Raw genomic sequence first — 20,255 nt, 5'->3', positions numbered from 1 at the left:
GTGGAACCTGATCTCTCACTGCATTGTTATAAGGAAAATAATGAAGTTACATAAGCGATCCTTTGCAAATGATTCAAGAGCCTGACGTGGAGCCAGATCCCCTCACTAGCATAGTCAGGCTCTGAAATCACTAGAGTTTCTCCAGCTCAAGCCAGCAGAGAACTGCTTCATTAAGATTAGATAATCTGTAGGGTCTATGCTATGTGTCACTGAAAGGAGATGGATTAGTGTTCCACACTAATGGTACGGGGACACAAAGGCAAGGGAAAATTCAGATATTAGTCTTTCTTCAAACTATACATCATCAAGCACGAGTGTTGCATGGAGAATGTTTGTACATTGTGTACAGAAATAAGTTTTTTATTGCTTGCTTTAAATTTATCTACTCCTTGAATAATCTAATGAAACAAGGGCCAAGATTTTTAGAAATGACCAGTGATTCTGAGATAATGAAAATGTTTGTCACAAGCTGAAAACCCACAGATTTAAAACTCTTAGAAATGTTATCTGTAAAAGATGTCTTTTGACTAGATAAATATATTCTAGTTAAATGAAATTCAGAGGATTATCAAGTGTGTCCAGATCTAACTATTAAGACAGGTGTAGAAATGCTGCTCCTGATGCTCTTCATTACTGAAATAAAATTACCTGTATTAAAACTGGGAAATATTGCAAAAGTGAAACTAGGAGCATGTCATAAGTGTGATTTCAGGCCAGCATGGAGCTTCCAGCTTTTGAGGTCAGTGTTAACAGTGTTCTTGATTTTATAGTAGTAGGGACCAAGACCTTCGTGTGTTAAATCTTAAGTGGGAAATCATGGCTGAACTTTCAGATAATGGCTTTTGCCTGAAATAAACGTAGAAGTGCAGTTGGATGGCTAAGGACTATTTAAAAAGAACATAGCCAAGGTTAACCCACGTAACTCCAGTGTTGCTTTTGAGGGCTTTACTGGAGCACTGCTCCCAGGCTGTAGTAGTACTTGGCTTTATTTCAAAAAGCAGAGACTATAGGTCTGCTTTCTTTCAGGCCATGTAAGATTGTAAGCATTCTGAGTGACTGTTCAGCACTTCATTCAAAGCCCAATGACCTATTTGCAGGCAACAGCAAAGCTACTGAGGAGCACTGAGTATACAGAATACTGGCAGACACTCCTAAGGACAAGCTGTATTTTGTGCAAAGAGGGAGGGTGGACACAGTCCTGTTTTCATCAAAGCCAAAACAAAAGAGTGGAACAAAACTAAAGTGACTTACAGATACTCCTGTATCACATCACCGTGCTATTAGTGTTTGTGTGTTAGGGTTAAACTGTACCAATTAGATAACGCTGTGCTTCAAAGTGAAGCCACAGGATCATAAAGTTCCTGTTGGAGCTTTGGTGCAGATTTTGCTCAGATCTGTGAGATGCATCTTAGACCTCTCTGGCACACAAGAAAGGTACCTCCAGAATGTCACATCGTAGAGTGCATGTGCTCTTGTGCCTGTTTTGCTCTATTTACTTAGGAGGTCTCCAAGGGTGACCATATTTCTAACCCATCAATGGGAGATATGTGGGACAAAGGCAGCTGAAATCCTTACCCACCTCACTGTACCTTGGGCAGCTCCTGACTTAACCAGTCGGTATCTCCAGATATTCTAGTCTCTGAGCAATCTCTCAACCTGGGAACCTTGTTGATCGATTTTCCTAGCTTCTTTATCTCAATGAATAAGAGATCTGCTTGTTCTGACATGGAAGATCTGCATGTCCACTTCCTAACCATCCAGGATATGCATGCCATTCACAAACGGGAATGTACTTTGGCATGACTTGTCACTTTGCGTTCAGTTCAACATGCTGATTGTTGTTCTGAGATCTCTTGTTTGCAGTAATATTTTTATTACAGAAAATACTATGCTGGTGAAAACTTAAAAGTTCTTGGATCAAAATGGACAGAAATACACGTCCTTGTTGGATACCAGGCAGGCTTCATGGCAGAGTTGCCCAAAACTTCAGGTCAGAGGAGGGTAGAGTATGGAGTTAAGAAAGCCATGGGGAAAATTATCTCCCCACTTCTTTCATCCTTGGATCTTTAATGTGAAGTGAATAATGACATACTGTGTTTCTGTTCAAGTCAGTGAGAGTTTTGGCAAGAGGCAGCATGATCCATCTGGAATGAAGAGTCTGAAGACCTGTTGTTTGCTGCAGTCCTTGGAAGCCTGTTGAGTGTTGTGTGCCTCAGTTTCTTTGTTGACCATATGAAAAGGATGTTACTTACCAAACTTTCATGGATGGAAAATGTTTTTATATACAAAGCTGTGTTACTGCAAATTGGGGCTGATAGCAGAAGTAACAGTACAGCTTGAATTGCAATTTGCACACTGAAACAATGAGGTACTTTGATTCCCCTCCACTATGAAAGGGGTTTTGTGTATCCAAGTTCATCATCTGCTAAAGGATTCCACTTCACAGGGAACTGCAGATCCACTTAATTATTGCAACTTTACAAACACATTACTTACTAAAAACTCCTTCTTTGACTTGATGAGGACAATGAATGTACAATTATTGCCACAGCAGTGAATTATATTTTTACCTTCTTTAAAGTTCTTTTTCATTTTTAGGAACTTTTAGAAAGTTCCTGAAAGGGTCAGACACAAGTGTTGTCTCTTCCTAAGGCTGTATGTATGCTGTTCAAAAATAAGAGCATGTGTAGCTCTGCTGCTTACATTATGAGCCTAAGCCACTGTTTTGTATCCAGATATGTATTCTGGAGGTTGATGTATCAATGGCTACACCCCTGTTGGAGAAGGTAGTACTGCAAACCATCAGAGATCCTTCATCATTGCTTCATTTTTATTGTTCTTTTAATAATTTTTACTTTTTTTTTTTAGTGTATTTTCAAGGCAAAGGCAGGGGAAAGAAAACCAGAATGGGTGCAAGCCACATGGGTTGTATGCTGCTGGGGAAGTTTAGTTAGGAACATGTGATGTTAATTACTCTTGCAGATCTCCACTCTGTGATTTATTCTGCTTCCATTCCCATTTGATTCCATTGTCTTAGTTCAGGGTATGCAGAGCTGTATGTTTGCTAATGGAGTTAGTGGACATCCTGTTCTGGCAGCTATCCTTCCAGGCAAACCCTGTCCAGTGAAATTAATTGTTTAAGCAGTACCTTGGTTTCACTTATTAAATTTAGGGAATCTGGTGGGGTTTAGCCTGGCCATGGACCAGAGGATGGTGGTTCTTACCATCCCAGTAGATCTTCTGCTTGAGATGGAGTCTTCTGTTGCCGAAACAGCCTCAGTGGTGAGACTTGCAAGGAGAGGTGGGAAACTAGAAGTGGGGATTGTCTGTCTGATGAAACAAACTTGTCAGATCCGTAAGAGGAGGAGAGGTTGGATGGGAAGAGAACTAGTCCCATTTGCACTTAAAATAGAAAGAATGGGAATGACAAATTGCAGTCCTAGATTCTTCATACTTATTTGAGCTTCTGATTTTATTTGTTTCCTGTAAATTTTTGCAGTAACTTGTTCAATTGAAATATGTGCTGGACAGGACGATGGTAAGATTTTCTCACTAGCTGTGAATAGCTGTACGCTTTACATCTGAGAAGTTAATGATATAGATGCAAAAGTATATGGTAAGCTCTGTGAACTAAAAAGTTAACTATAGCTGTTAGCAATTCCTTATGACACATTACAAGGAGCATGTCAAAAATTTGCCTAGTATGAGAGTCTTTTTGAATGGAACACACATCATTTACAGTAAGGCTCATTACTAACAGAATGCATACTCTTTTCAAAGAATAAAAACTGAGCATCTTTTCTTTTTTCTTCTTTTCAGGCAGCACAAATAGTCCTGATTTCTCTCTTTGAATTGAACACTCCTGAGTTTACCATGTTACTTGGTGCCTTGCCAAAAACATTCCAGGATGGTGCTACCAAGCTCCTGCACAACCACCTCAAGAACTCCAGTAACACCAGTGTGGTGAGAGGCCCTTGTCCTTGCAAACAGCAGAGCACCAAAGACAGCAGCTCATTGACAAGCAGTTGCACATGTTCAGTAGCATGAATTATCTGTAACTGTTATCTTGAAGCAATATGGCAACAGAGGCTTCTGTTTGATGTTGCTTTTATAGGGAACATTAAAATAAAAAACTCAGTTATTTTTAAATTTAATATAGTCATAACCAGTACAGATTTAAAAAAAATAAATTACTGAGAAGCACATAAAAGTTGGTGGGGTTTGTGCTTTCAAGTCGGTGGTGCTTTTGAAAATCTTGCCAGTAACGACATTTTGGCTAAAACAGAGATCCTGATACCACAGATTTTCTGGGCTTACCACTACTATTGAAATCAGTTTAATAACAGATATATTGTCTACTAAGAAGCTTGCAGGATCTTTGAGACCTACAAGGTCTCTTCAGTCTACACCTATTACCTTATGTTATGTTTTTACATGAAGCTCTTACGTATTTTTTTTCTCTGAAGGAAGATGTTACTAGAGGATTTAAGTGTGCTTCTAAATGTCTTTTCCCCACAGAGCAGCAAGGATTAGGGTATTTTTTGCCTTTTTAATGTGGAAATCTTGTGAAACTTGCTGGAATTTGAGCCCTCCTATATTTGCCCTTCCACATGGACAAGTAGACCTTTGTGTAAGCTAGAACTGCAGCGTTAGGCGTCCAAGCAAATGGACTGAGTTCTCTAGTACCTTTGACTTTATGTGAAGAGAGTCAGAATTGGGAGCAATTTCTACTCATTTTGTGGTATAAATGATTGTGCAGGCCAGTGGAAAAATGATAAGTTAGATTGCTTACTTATGCTTATAACAAACACAATCAGAATGCTTTAGACAATGCAGAAAATAGCTGAATAATTAAATTGCTAAATTGCCAGGGTAATGGTCTGCATACTTTGTTGCCTGGCAAGTAGTGTCTGAGAAGCTGGGTAGCCTCGTGGATTGATAAACAATTTCTCTGGCAATATTTGCAGGCCATATGTGTTGCGTAGTTAAAATTGCAGGTACTGTGGATTGTAGAAAAGTGCATATGTGCTTTCTTTATCCTCAGAGCAGTACCTTCAAGAACATATTAATGACTATGTGAACCATGGCTGCAGATTTCTAGGTCAAGAGCCAGAACCAAAACTGCACTAAGCTTGTCTAGTGCAAACAAAGGCAATATTTGGACCTGTTGTTGTGTACTCCTGCCTGTGCATTGCAACACATTTCTAATCCCTGTCTTCCTGCTTCTGTGCCAGGGCTCCCCCAGCAATACCCTTGGTCGGACTCCTTCCCGGCACTCCAGCAGCAGAACCAGCCCCTTAACTTCACCTACCAACTGTTCCCATGGTGGACTGTCGCCAAGGTAATGCAGCAGGCTAATTAAACCACTTGCAAAATATTAAAGGATTTCAACACTGAGTGTGCATTTGCAGAATATGACTCACTTTGAAAGCAAAAACAAGACCAAAAGTTTACAGTAGATTGCTCCAAAGAAACAGGGTTTGAACATGATAATACATGGTTGGTGATTGACTTCAGTGTTCCAGTCCTCATGTTATCTGTGTAATCTTAATGTCTTTTCTTATAATATTAATTTTCTTTCATAACCAGGCATTCTTCAGAATCACATTTGTGGGTTCAATAAAGATAATATTAAAAGGCAGCGTTAGAAATGAGGTCTTGTTGGGGTTGCAAATACCACAAAGCATATGATGACTTTCAGGTCAAGGGTTTCAGATTGTGTCTATTTTTTAGGTGTGCCCTTGTGATCAGTAATTCATCTGATCGTAGTTACAGTGCTTGTGCTACTGAGAGAAGTACTGAATCTCCTGTTCACCTCATGCTTTGTGAGGATGCAGAACAAGCAGAGGTGGTAACTTGTGTTTCAATCCTGAATACCTCTCAAATCACCCTCACGGCTGTTCACCAGCAGAACAGTGGCCTGATCCTTTGGTCAGCAGGTCTATTGCAACCAAGAGTACTGCTGAAGCTGCAGATGCTACCCTGGAATACATTGGTCCACTCCAAAACCTTTTATTGAGCAAACATGGACTCTTGGATATTGGGAATGTACATGGTTCGCACCATAAAAACTTGGAGCAGAGGAGATAGGAATTTAAACAGTATGCTCTGGGACCATAGAGGTATTGGAGGAAAGTATTAGGTTGTTACCTGGACAAGCTTTGATTCATGCTGGGAAAGCTTAAAAGCTGCTGCTCTTGTCTGCCTGCTCTCTCCATGGGAGATCACTTCCCTTAATCATGGAAGAGACAGAAGCAAACATGTTGAGTGAGGATTGCAGTTCTTAGTACAATGTAGTAATTTACACTGAAATCTGTTGATCAATCCTGTCGTGACTTGCTAAAACCCTGTCGGGAAGGATGCTTAGACATGTGAGTTCCCATGTGTCAGGAAAAACACAGGCTTTTAGCCTTTAATGAGTAGTTATACTAATTCCAGCAGCATGGGGTCTCCTGAGAAAATTTTGTGTATCTAAATAGATCTTTGTGACCCCTAAATCTGCTATAATCCAAAACTAGACTGAGAGGTTGCAAGCCAAGTTCAAGTTGCCTATTATGAGTTTTTTCAATAAAGGTTTCATTAAGAAATTAAGTGGTAGAGTTTCAGGGGAATGGTTCCAACTATGTTGCTTCCTTTTTCACTAGTTTGAGCATTGCTGCCCTGTTGATTTCTGTTGTGGGAAATTATAAACTGAGATATGTCTCCCTGTGGTTATGTTGTGGTTTTGCTGGTCACGTTTGCATATGACACTTATTTTATAAATCCATGACCTTTTACCATGCTTTTTGGGTTTTGCCACTTCACTCACTGCTTTTCAATTTGTCTTTGCATTCTTCTCACTTCTTGATGTCAGGATGCACATATGAAAATATGTGTTAAAGCATTCAGCGTACACTTAATACTTTTGTTGTTGCTATTGTTTTCTAGCATTTCGGGTTGAGGAACTGGAGTTTTCTTCCCATGTGATATGTTCTTAAGGAATAGTTAGAGAGGGCATGTAATTCCAGCACATTCTGCCATTAAGTTGTCAAGATCAAAACTGCCACTGATGCAGTGGGCCAGGAATTTTCTTCAGAAAACAATCATTCCTTCAATTTTCTATGGAGTTCTTGGAGATATTGATCCAAAACTTTAGGTGTCTTTTCAAGAAGCATGTCCTGCTTCCTTGCTGGATTTAGTTATTCAAGAGTGACGTATAAGTTACTCTTCAATGACAGATGAAGGTGGAAGCTTGCTGTAAAAGCCCTTTAAAATATTTGGGGAGAAGTTCAACCTTTTTTTGGTAAGTGACCTCTGAGCACTAACAGTAGCTGCAAATTTTTACCATTTGTAGAAAAGGTGGTGGCAAGTACTGCAAATCAGTGGCAGTAGCTTCTGATGCTCTGCTCTGCTGGACTGCATCCTTCTTGAAAATGTCTCACGTAGCACAGTTTGAGCATGGTCCTGACTTACAGAACAAGGGATGATTTAGCTCTCTTTCTGAAGAGTATGTATGGTCATTCTCCCTTCATAAAAAAGGCTTTGGAAGATGTGCTAACAGGTTACGTGAAGTACGGTACACTGCAGTATTGCAGTTGGTGTACATACTTCTGTGTCATGTTTCCATTACAAATGCTTGGGTTTTGTTATTCATCAGTGATGTAAAATGTCACTTTTCTCTCTACAAATTTGGAAAATGAGCACACGTGAGTCATTCTGATAGCAGTGTAAAAGGATAAAGATTCCCAGGGTTTCTCTGCATAGCTCTCTGAAACTAGGCTTGGCTTTACGTTTTTGTGGAACCCATTGCCAAAGGGCTGTACTGAGGTTGTGTATGCCCATTCCTTCTGGGATGCTTTATGTGTGGGCCCTGCTTACCTTGTCCATGCCTATGTCTTGTACAGGCAGCCTGAGTGCAGTGAGTTGAAGGATTATCTCCAGTTCTTAATGTCAGCTTTGGTTTTGAAGATTATACTTTCCTTTGAATTTTTCTTGATGCACAGATTGGAGGAGTAGTATCTAGAGACTTATATATCTTTGGGGTTGGGATACATGTAGAAAGGATAGTTTGGGTCCTTTAGAAATATAAACATGCTGTTAAGCATAGCTGCTCTCCCATATTACTAATGGTTTGTGGACAATATCTTCAATAGTAATCAGCAAGGCTTCATTGATACAGGCTTTCTATAGTATGTATGCATGCCATTGCCCTTAGGTCATGTTAATTCTCCCATATTGTTGCCATCACAACTGAATTCCAGATGTGGGGTTTTGAGTTTGGGGGGGGGGTGGGTGTGTGTGTGTGTGTGTGTGTGTGCATATATTTGAGCTCTCTGGATAGATTTTGAATGTTTTGGTTGAACTGGACTTTGCAGACAGCTAATTTGCCTATCTAGATGATAACATCTGCTTAAGTATCCCCTGATGTTAGTGTCTTCAGAAGGGTAACATGCTTTCAGGGCCTTGGTCAGCATCCTTCCTTCTCCTGCTTTCATTTGCTCCATCCAGTTCTGCTTCATGATCGCTAGAACATATCCACTGCATCTGCGAGTTACCTCTGCATTTGTACCTGCTTTTTTTGTCTTGACAGTTTTAGTTATTGGGGAGAGGAGTTATGGAGGAAAGAGGTGTTTTCTGAAGAAGAAAAGCAGGGGAGGGCACTTGGGAAGACTGAAAATAATAGGAAAAAACCCAGACTTCTGACTGAGAGGAAAGAATGTTTCCAGGCAATGCTCAGATGAATGGCTTGAGTTTGTGCTGGACACAGAAAATCTTCTGAGATTTAGTAAATGATGTAGTATGGCAAAAAGGAAAATACTAAGTTGTGAAGTCCTCCATCGTAAGAATACCGTTCTAAATGGCAAAGGAACTTCTGTAAACTCAAATGTTATGTTCAGGTTGTGAATTTTTATCTAGAATTCTGTAGGAATATTTGAAGGAATTGAATATGTTTGCCCTACTGTTTCTGCCTTTATTAGTAGTCCAGAAACCTGTGTGTAGTTCTAATTATTAAAAAACCCCGTTTAGTCCTTCAAAGATCTCTAGAGGAAATGCATCAAAATGAAAGGCTAACAATTTTATTTGGCTCTGTAAGTTTACATGCTTGTTTTTCACTGACAATAGAAAATACCATTAAAAATAAAATTTGACAGTTTCAGTATTAAGTTGAGCAAGACATGGAAAAAGAATTAAAATAAGCCACCCACGTTATACAATAAGGACAAGCCTGCATTGTTTGGTGGCCCGTTTGCAGGTAGGTGAGACCTGAGCTGTGAGACTTCTGATCAGCAGTCTGGGTGTCTGGTGTATTTCTGTAGTACTTGCATGTAATAGCTATGTTTTTTGATTGCTGGTTAACGAGTGATTTTTTCTTGACACCACTCTTCAGAGGAGTTTTCAACTGGCTTTGTCGCTGTTTGTATTGGAGCAATTCTTGACTTGTTTGCTGCTTCTAATCTTGCAATATCTATATATACATATATCATATGTACAAATGACTTATCCAAGACAGTGTGCTTAAACTTAATAGAAACAAAGCAGTGTCCTGAATACTCCACCAGCTCAAGCATCTATATTCTCATTTAGAACATGATTTTGAAAATCTGTGTACCATAAAGGGAACAGGACAAAAGCAAAGGTTGGACAAATTGGCACAGGGATGGATGCCTTGACCCAAAGGCGCAGGATCAAACAGTAACCAGAAGGGGCTTGTGGAAGTTTGATGAGAGATCTGAATCGACTTAGAGGCTGGTTTCATCCAGTCTTTCCAAGTTTGTCTGCTGAGAACTGGGCCATGTCCCCAATTTACATGATATGTTTACACTCTAGACTGATTGTCACTTGCTGCATATTTGAGATCAGTTTGAATCTGGTGAAATAGGATCAGATCTTAAGCCCTGCAAAGGTTTGCTGATTGTGTGGGGCCTGATTGCAGGCTCTTATAGAGATACCAGGAGTCAAACTTTACAAGCTGCCTTTGGGTGTCTGTTAAAAAAAATCAACTCCAACTTTCCTTTCTTCCAGGGAAATCTTGTTGCTTGCAAAGCTGCTTAGGGTTTGAATACAGATGTGTGGTCAGGGATTGTTTACTTAGAGCATTTCAAGAGTTGTTTTTTTAGAGGCTATATCCATTTGTAAAATTTACTGGTTAGTACAAGCAGGGACTATTTTTGTGTGCCCCATATCATGTTGTTAGGCATAAAAGTGGAAATGAATAATAAAGGCCAAAACAATGACTTGAGGCTCAGTGGAGTATTCTTGTTTAATTTTGTTTCTATTAATTTTTTTTTCTCTCTCTCCAAGGCAGCATGACAGCACTAAGCCACTCAGATTATAGTTTCTGTTTTTTTTTTTCTCCCTCTCCTTTCTCTGTTTTTTCTCTCTTTCTTTTCTCCTCTGATCACGGCAGTCGGTTCTGGGGTTGGAGTGCAGATGGGCTGTCGAAGCACCCCCCTCCCCTTTCTCAGCCTAACTCCATCCCCACTGCTCCTTCCCACAAGACTTTCAGACGCTCTTACTCTCCCAGGTAACAAGCTACCTGTTAAACCAACTTGTCTGAGGTGTCACAGCATTATTTACCTTTCACACTGTGGGATTTGTTCAAATGTGGGAAACAATTTGCAGAGGCTTTGGTTGGAAAAGGAGAAGAGATGATGATAGGTTTCAGAGAGCAGAGGTGACAGGCAGCCACTTGCTTGCTGCTTGGGGAAGATGCAGCACGCAAGTGGAGAAAAAAAAAGTGGATTTTTCCAGACTCTTCCTACCTGTCAGGTTCTTGAATGGGGTTTTATGTTTCACGGTTGGTTTCCAATGCAGAACACAGTTGCTGAGCACTTTTGGCAGGTACTGGTTGCATTATGATAGCACGAGCAAGGTCTTACAACCTGGCTTCACTGTGCAAGCAGCACACGAGTACTTTCAAACAGACAAATACAGCTCAGTAGTGATTTCAGATCTGCAGTAGTGAATATCCATAGGACAATGAGGATGAAGCTTGCATATATGACTTTGCCAGCTGCTTGTACAGTGTGACTGTGGAACATCTTGGAAATTTGTAGTATTGAAATTAAAATTTTCCACAAGATTTGGAGGTTATCAATTGCTAATTTTGACATCTCTTCCTCCTCCCGTGCCCTCACATGTTGTTCCAATCTGCATACAGATCTTAATCAGTATACTGGACTAAAGCTGTACAGTGGTTTTAGTCAAGAAAACCTTCTGAATACAGATTTAATTTGTCAGACCTCTATGTTACATTCCTTGGATTTTAAGTTTATACCCTGACAACAGGCTTTCTGTAGATGTGGTTTCTCCTGACTTAAATATACTTTTTACCTGAGGAAGGACTATGTGCAGTCTTTCCTTGAAGCAAGAAGTTCCTAATGAAGAACTGCAGAAAGAAAACCAAACAAATTGTTCTTTGAGGGCTCAAAATCTGGGTATCTGTGATATCTGAGAAAGAAAATAGAATCCCATAGACCGTACCTCTGTGAATACCTGCAGAATTAAAACTTTAAATCAATGTTCTGACTCTTCTAGGACAGTAAGATACCTACGGAAGAGATCCATGCTGATTTTTAGAGTTAAACTAGTTGAGAATTTTTTTCCTTCTTTCATTAGCTGACACCAAGGTTTGCAATAATTTGACATATATTCTAGCCCAGAGCCCGAAAGTGCAAGGAAGTGGGTTACTGTGTACTGCTTGAGGATGCTAAACTGTTGATCACTTAAAAATAGTTTGGATTGGAAACTGAATAATAGTTTATGGAAGTAAAATGTATTTCATGTCAGACTGGAAAACTACCAAATTACATCTTGATAAACTTGTAGAGAGCTGCATTGTTTTAGTGCAGCAGAAGATGGAAAATAATGTTGTGACATCCCTAAACACTGCTCATCTCTGCTCACTTCTTATCCATCCTGTGACTTTCCTCTAGTTTTCTGCATGGGTCATAATTTTTTTTTTTCCCTTTTTATGCCTTTCCCATCCTCTGTCCTGAAACGTCAGTGTAGTTCCATTTTATTTTTTTATTTCCCCCCATCGTGTTGTCTGTGAAGTATTCCAGCAGACATACTGTCAATAGACGTGTGTCTTCACGTGTAGAGTTTTTGTTCATGTAGAACACAGCCATAATGTTATCTCCTACATAGGCTTACTCCTGAAACATGAATTCACTGGGTTCTTTAGATCTTTATTAAAATGTGGTTTTTTGCTTTGAAAAATGCATCAGATTGGTGGCTCTTTGTTGAGAAATTGCCTTAGTCCTTTAGCATTGCAGAGTCTGTACTTTGATCTATTCTTTGGTAGCAGTGTAGGGCAAAATTCATCCCTGAGGAAAGAAGCGATGATTTTTAGCAGAAGATTTAGTGTCAGTATATCTGTGGTTATTTCTTGGTTTTTGCCATGGATTTCATTGTGTGACCTTTCGTAAGTCATGTCATCTCTTGGTGGGGATACTTGGGTACAGTCACATGTATACCTTCTTAAGGGCAGTTTCATTACTCGCTTAAATATTGTTTGAAGAACCCTTAAGATCTAATTAAATGTGCTTGAGCTCAAAATTAATATTTTAGAGATTGTATGAAACAAAAGTTTTCCTATCCCTGCTTGGTACTTATAAAGAATGTAAAAACTGCCTTCACTTTAGTATGGAAAGCCATCACAGCGCATTAGTGTTATTCAGCTGTCTGAAAAGCCCTGAATACTTTGACTTCTGTAGGTTTATAAGCAGCTTTTGCTTCCTGATCTTGGTCTGTTCTTTAAGTGGCTTCTCTTTCCTCCTGGGCTGAGAGACACTGTTTAAAGTTGGGGAGTTGTTCTTTGGTTTCTTTGCCAGAATACATGGTGCTAATGCTTGTTTAGTGTGAGCGCGTTGCTTGGGAGCCAGGGATTATGGCTATTTTCAGTGTGTTAATCCTGAAGGAATTGGGCAGCACCAATCTTATCCTCTGTCTGAAGTTCCTGAGTTTCTTCCAGAAAAAAAAGCAGTAGTTCTAGATACTTAACATCCTACTTTTTAGTTCCTGAAAATAATAGCTGTGTACTCAAGATTCAGAAGAGATTTTCTGTTAGGTTTTTTTTTTTTCCCCCCACCCACCCACCTCATGGGGAGTCTTTCTTTTGTGGAGAAGGAGCACAGCTTTTTGTTCAGCCATCCTCCTCCAAGCCCATCCTGTCATCCTTCCCAAACTGTTAAGAAATAGTAATTCACCCCTGTAGGGAGCCACTTCTTGCTGTTTATTGACAAACAACTTGATGTAAATGTCTCAAATTCTTTTGGTTTATTTGCTTCTGGCTCTACTAAGATCCAAGACTCCCCCAGAGAAATTGTTCTCAGTTACTGGGTCTCTTCATTAAATCTCTCTTGGAAAACTGATTGTCATGCAAACTCAACTTCTCCTAGATAGAGCAAAGCCCTGCCAATAATGCCTTTTCATTTTCTCCAAGCTTCTCTTCTTAGCCACATCTTTTCATATCATCTGCCCTTGCATGCTAGGTGTTTTTTCATGGAATTTAATTTTGGATAACTCCCCAAGGAATCCCAAAACTTGTGTGGCTTTGTGCTGCTGAGGAATATCTGAGGAACAGGCAGACTGCAAGAAAGCATCAGATTTGAGTGAGAGAATTCCCAAACTTAAGCTCACTACTGAAATGCATCTTTTATCAAGGCATCGTGCAAGTGGTTCTGGTTTTACTATTCTGTAAATGAAGACGGGACATGTTAGACTAAGGTTTACATCAAGATACATTTTCCTTTCTATTTAAATCTGTCACATTTGGATCCATTGATGGAATATATTTGATATATTATGAAACTTAAATTTCATTGATTTCATTCCCACCAGCTGTCACAACCCTTTGAGTTCCCATAGTGATTGATTTTCTTTATTTTCCTTTTTAAATAACACTATTACCATGCTGGGGATAGGGGGGGTTTTTTTGGTTTACAGAAGCTAGCACGCTCACTGCTGTAGAATGTAACAAACAGTGGACCTGATATCCCCTCACTTACAGTGAGGTAATGCCACTGATTTCAGTGGAGGTTCTCTTAGATTTAGCCCCATTTGAGGGGAGACTCAGACCTGAAGTCTGCTTTGATTCCATCCATGTTTTGTTACAAGTCACTGTTAGAAAAAGGGTACACTAAATCATCTGTCTCTGACTTAGCATTGTTTTTGTTAACAGTCAGAAGCGGATTACAATTTCATGTGTAACATTTCATATGCGTTTGGTCTTTAGTATGCTGGATTATGACACGGAGAACCTAAATTCTGATGAAATCTACAGCTCTCTTCGTGGAGTCACAGAAGCAATTGAAAAATTTAGTTTCCGTAGTCAAGAGGACCTGAATGAGCCAATCAAACGTGATGGAAAGAAAGACTGTGACATTGTAAGTATTTGATTGATTAGTGTCTCCAGATAGGCGAAATTTTAAAATATTGTGTTCAAACCTGGCTTTGGATTGTTAGTGTACAAAATCCAGTTATTCCTACTGTAAGCTTGCAAGTGTCTTTGGCTTATTGGTTGTTAACTTCTTATGCCTAAATTATGGGGTCCCGCTAATGTAGTCTGTTGCTCCCTTTGAACTCTAGCCTGCTGTGAAATGTGCTTGCTGGGCTTCTGTGGGAGTCTCATGTACGAAGGAAGCAGTGCTAGTGTTCCTCAGGCTCAGCATGGCTCAGCAGTGGCTTTTTCATGGAGTGTGTGTAGTCAAGTCTGTAATGGGAATACATGGGTGGTTTCCCTTACAAGCTTATTACTTCATTTATAGGAAGGACCCATAATCACTCTGAGTGTACAACTCGTAGGATACCTTATGCTGCATGAATGGTTACAGAATTATCTACCAAGTGAGATGCCATTTGTTTTAATTAAATACATGGACTTCAAAATTTATGGGAATCTTCAATTATGATCCTTATGGGTCCCTTCCAACTTGAGATGTTCTATGACTCTATGACAGTTTTGATTCCTATCTGGATAAGCAAGTTTACATTAGTGGATTAAGTTAGCCTTCAAAGCTAAAAATTCTTGGTCCAAGATTTTTCTTTGGGACTCTTCTATTGTGCATATCGCATTAGCCTGCTAAGCATCATCCAGTCTCCTCTATCAGTGGGTTGTGAAGTTTCATGAGGAAGATATTGCTTTTGCTTCCTTTCCCTTTCTTAGCAAATTGGTCCTGTTCTAGAGCTTGTGATCTTTGCCAGCTTGTGCAGTTTTAGCAATATTAACTTAGATTTAGGAACGTTAGCATAGCTTTTTACCCTGTCGTCACGAGATATTTTTGGAACTGTTGTAGTTGTATAAGGGAAAGAGGTGGTAATCTTAAGTTTTGCTCTATGTGTAAACAATTCTATGCCTCTTCGTGTTGGTGGGTGAACTCCAGAAAAGCTATGGCTTCCACAGAATTTGAGTAGTCTTACGTCTTTTCTTTCTGTTTGATCCCCCAGGTGTCTCGAGATGGTGGCCTCGCTGTGCCTACCAGTGATGTCCGTGGAAGCAGTGACGTTGTGGAAGGCGGAAGGATGGCTCTAGATAACAAAACATCCCTACTGAACACCCAGCCTCCCCGTGCGTTTTCAGGGCCCCGTGCTCGAGAGTATAACCCCTATCCTTATGCTGACACAATTAACACTTACGACAAGACTGCCCTGAAGGAAGCAGTGTTCGATGATGACATGGATCAGCTTCGGGATGGTTTGTATCAGTGTATCTCATAAAACTGCAGGCAGCTTGTTTTGTTTCTGGTATATTTGTGTGAGGGTAGTGCTCTCGGATACCTGTCTGCCCATGCGTATGTTGCCTATTACTTTGCATCCGAGTTGAGGCTTGGTATGAAATACTCTGTTCTCATGTACCAGCAGAACCTGATCTGTGGTTATTGAGAAAATTTTACACTGCAGTTTTGTTTGCCTAAAGTGTCCTGCAAACTAGTCCCTTAAGCATCTAAATGCATCTGTATAGACACTGTTTTGGGGACCTTCTGCTCTTTGACTGAAACATCTCACTCAATAGCTCCTTGTTACTGAGACTTTCACTTCATTTAAGTGATGCTACACCTTAGCTTTATTCTTTTGCAGTACACTGATGGGTCACTGTACTTTGATCTAAAGATCATACATGTGATTGCTGGTTTTGGGTGTGTGTGTCTGGGAAAAAGTGCAGCAGTTCTTATCCTGTAGAAGTAATTATTGGAACTGGATGAAATTCAATTGTCATCTCTTCCTGGTTCATTAGAAGCCATGTGCAGGTTCAGGAGCTGTGTTATGAACTCAGGTGAAATTGTGGGCTAGTCAGATTCTCAGATTGACTGAGGCCACCTGGAATTTGATGCATTTGGGAGGGGGCCCTTATATGTGCAATTTGTTCCGTAGAGGGTTAGTAATCTTGACATCTTTGATCTTGTTCCCTATTTCCCCAAATGATTTGCTGCCATTTGTCCTAGAAGTACCCATTGACCATTCAGATTTGGTGGCTGATCTTCTGAAAGAGCTCTCCAACCACAACGAGCGGGTGGAGGAGCGGAAAGGAGCTCTCCTGGAGTTGCTTAAGATCACAAGGGAAGATAATCTCGGAGTTTGGGAGGAACATTTCAAAACCATTCTGCTCTTGCTGCTGGAAACCCTTGGAGACAAAGATGTGAGATGTAGATTTTTGTCTTAACTCTCCTGTACATTGCTTCATCTAGGGTGATAGTTCCTCCACGCTAGTTTAAATGATATCTGCTGCAATTGTACAGCATCTCATCAGTGATGCTGCACTGCTCATTTTTTCTTCTGAAGCCTGACAACTCTCCTTTTGTTTTCAGTGTGTTCAATGATGAGTTTTAAGCTCACACTCTGAAGTGTCCCAGTTTTTTGCTCTCCCTCTGGAGTGTTAGTAATGAATAACTAGGAAATTGAGCTAGAATCAGAAAAGAGGTTATCTTCTGATCTAGTACAAAAACTATCAAGATTTCAAAAGTTGTTAGCTTCTGAGTTAGGATGAAGTTACAAGTTCTTAACTATATATCATACCTATTCCCCAAAAAAGGAGAATAAAGGCACCCTAGAATAGATTAATATTTTTTTTTATGCAGTTTAAAGATCTAGTCTATTAGATCTTATGGGATAGGTCTCTGTCTCTTGCAAAAAATATCATCAAGAACAAACTGCTTTTATAGAGGATCTTGTTTTGAAGTATTTAAAAAAGCTGCGCTATTATCACAGCTTTATATTTGATAGTTGATCAAAGTGGTAATTTACAGGCTAGACTTATACTTTTTCCACTTGGGGCTATTTGTTCAGCTTGCAGCACAATGATATTTGGTAAAGGCTCAGCACCCTGCTGCGCCTTCACATCAGAGCCATGCTCCATCTGAATATTACAATATTTAGGCTTCAAAGCACGCGCAGCTCTTTTTTTTTTTTGTTTGTTTGTTTTATCTGGTTTACAATCCATTGTATTTCTTATACTCCTTGTAAAGTATATGGCGCACACACTCAGAAATTTTAATTCTGAAGCAGTGTAGGTGGCTGACATTTTCTCAGTCATTGTTCATAGTATAAGCATGAGCTGCTCTAGTCCTGGGTCTTTAATAATAACATCATTACAAATGTATCAGAAGATATGGTGGCTTTAAGTATATGTGAATTGTGCTGCTGCATGAATTTTGCAGATGAATAGCAAAGGACGTGCTTTAAAGGCTGAGTATAGAGTAGTCTTCTGCTGAAATGATAGAATCTATTTGGAGTGGCCACAGGCCAAAAACTTAATGTAACAGTTACGAAATTGAAGCAGGTGTTATAAATCCCTTCTGCTAATGATCTTTTGATATAAAGGATTAACACAGGTCAGTGTTGACTACAATGACTTAACTGTTCTTGAAAATAATTTCCATAGGAGTTACAGGAAGACAAGTCAATTTTACTGCATTAGTACATGAGAAACAGCTTTGTTGCATGGATGGAGCCCAGTTTGATATCCACAAAGCTAAGCAAAAGAGGAAGGGCAAAACAAATAGGATCTGAGCTTCTTTGTAGATTCATGTAATGCAGGCATGCTGCTTTGGGTACAAATTTGTACTTCATTGCCAAAAGACTATGGACTTCAACGAAGTAGAGTCATTCTCATTCTTCTATCTGTGACAACAGTTATTTTATGTGATTTTTTTGCAAAAGCAAGCAAGAAGACCAATTCTGAATTGTAGTTATATTGATTACACTGCTTACTCCACTGGAGCTTGTAGAGCAATGTAAGATTTCTGGTGGTGTAGGGAGCCGTGAGAATTTACTTCAAATTACAATTTCGAGAAGTCACTTTTTCTAATGTGGATTTCTCTTGACACAGCATTCAATAAGAGCCCTGGCGCTACGAGTCCTGAGAGAGATCTTACGGAATCAGCCAGCAAGGTTTAAGAACTATGCGGAGTTGACTATCATGAAAACACTGGAAGCACATAAAGATTCTCACAAGGAGGTGAGTGAGTCTTTCAGTGTTGTTACTGGGAAAGCAATATGGACCTGCTGAAGAAATGCAGGACCTGTGAGACTTAACAGGCAAACATGTTATCAGCAGAAGAAACTGATATTAAGTCTCCCAAGTATGAAGATACAGGATTTTTATGTGCTGAAGCAGGGAGGAAAAAGTTGAGACCGACAGAGCTGTTCAAGTGGACTTGGAGCTATCTGGAAGTGTAGGCCACTGCTTATCGACTTCCAGGATTTCCTTACTCTTTCTGGGAGAGGCTGAGACCCTGTAGTAGAAAAGTGCATGTTTAATAATTTTTCAGAGCATGCTGGGGGCACTATGCTCCCTCCATCTGTACAGGTAATGGTAGGAAATCTACTGGAGACCACAAAGCCCATGTTCAAGCAGAATTGTGTGTGAAAACTGAGCAGTGAAATTGGGCCATGCTGGAGACCTGGGAACTGGTGAGTAACAGGAGAAAATGGACAAGGAGGCCATGCTGCTAAAAAGAAGTTGGGGCAGAAGAAGAAGCAAAGGGAAGGGTGAATTGCATTTTCCTTTTGTGAGAGGACTCGTACGTAAAACTGGAAATATTCTTTGGGAGTAAAACAAAAGTAAAGGGACATGATAACATTTGAAGTTTGAATCAATTTGAAATCAATTCAAATTCCATTTAAAGTCAGTCTTTGTAGATGGACTTCTAAGCTGAATCTTTTAATCTACCTTGTGCATGTTGCAAGTTTGAACTAAACCTTAGAAAGTGCCACATGAATTTCTCTGTATGTCTGTGATGGCTTCATGACCGAAGTCCTTGCTTTGAAATCTAAGGCACTTATTCTTCTCTGTGACAAGCTCGTCCTAAGCTAGCAATTTTAGGCATCTCTGTCTGGAGAGCTTTGGCCATGAAAAAAGATCATTGTATAGATCAGACTGTTCCAGAGCATTGCGTAACTGGCACAAGGTTGTGTTAGCTGTGTGTAGCAGAAACTTTGCTGTTTAAAAATCAAAACAACAAAACAAAAAACACTCTCAGGGAAAGAAACTAACAGGCTGGATTTTACTAAAATGCAGAAGTAGAAACTGTTTAATCCTTTAGTGAATGAGGACTGCCATACTCTGCCTACCTTCTTCTCCTTGATTTAGAGCCTTTGCACTCCTGTCATTTTCAGCTCAGAGTAATAAGAAGCAGTTGTAAATTGATTTCCTGATAAAGCAGTCAGACAAAACATTATGTTCTGAAGGAGTGCCTTTTATTGGCAAGTTTTCCTGGTTGCATACTTCTCAGCTCACCTTGACTCAGTGCCCTTTGTATTTTTTTGAGAGTTCTCCAAAACTGCCATTTCCAGATTGTCTCTGGCATTGTTTTTAATGCCCATCAGAATTCACTGTCCTCATGGGACTGGTGGATTTTACAGAAATCGGGAACAATGTTGAAAACATGACACTTCATGCCTCTGTACTCCCCGCACTGTGTTCTTCATGTTTGTAGTATGGAAAGGTTCTTCGGGATTTGCATGAGGTACCTCCTGAGGAAAAGCAGAGAAAAATAAGTCTGTCACAGAGAAAGCAAAGCTCAAGCCAGGAATGAAGAGATGCGAGTTCTGGTTCTTCTTTATAGAAGAATGATTGAGCCGTATTGCTATCAGCAAGTAGCTGCTGTGCTGTACATAGCACACCTTTGATTTACAATGGTTTTGCGTAACATCTTCATAATTAAAAAAGATCATATTTGTAACTGCTGCAGTGAGACCTTTGGGTGACAGCTGTCATAGCAGGACGCTGCAGGTATATTCCCATTTCACGATCTGTTGCTAAACAGTTGTGTGTG

The 20,255-nt window shown here is 39.8% G+C and overlaps 1 protein-coding gene across 3 annotated transcripts in view; it reads left to right on the top strand.

Moving 5' to 3' along the window:
• Positions 1-20,255, top strand: part of CLASP1 (cytoplasmic linker associated protein 1) — a 189,358-nt gene that overhangs the window by 151,170 nt on the left and 17,933 nt on the right. For 2 of the 3 annotated variants that reach the window (XM_049804241.1, XM_049804231.1), the window contains 6 exons: positions 3,820-3,963; positions 5,235-5,341; positions 14,219-14,369; positions 15,430-15,676; positions 16,428-16,618; positions 18,308-18,436. In XM_049804241.1, the coding sequence (XP_049660198.1) occupies positions 3,820-3,963; positions 5,235-5,341; positions 14,219-14,369; positions 15,430-15,676; positions 16,428-16,618; positions 18,308-18,436 (969 nt within the window). Of the gene's footprint in view, positions 1-3,819; positions 3,964-5,234; positions 5,342-10,387; positions 10,505-14,218; positions 14,370-15,429; positions 15,677-16,424; positions 16,619-18,307; positions 18,437-20,255 lie in introns of all 3 variants that reach the window. The other variant, XM_049804222.1, reaches the window with a different exon arrangement.

The sequence above is a fragment of the Accipiter gentilis genome, chromosome 1 (assembly GCF_929443795.1).
Source record: "Accipiter gentilis chromosome 1, bAccGen1.1, whole genome shotgun sequence".
NCBI classification, from domain to species: Eukaryota; Metazoa; Chordata; class Aves; order Accipitriformes; family Accipitridae; genus Astur; species Astur gentilis.
The sequence above is the reverse complement of the archived record's forward strand: the minus strand, read 5'-3'. Positions and strand labels throughout refer to the sequence as shown.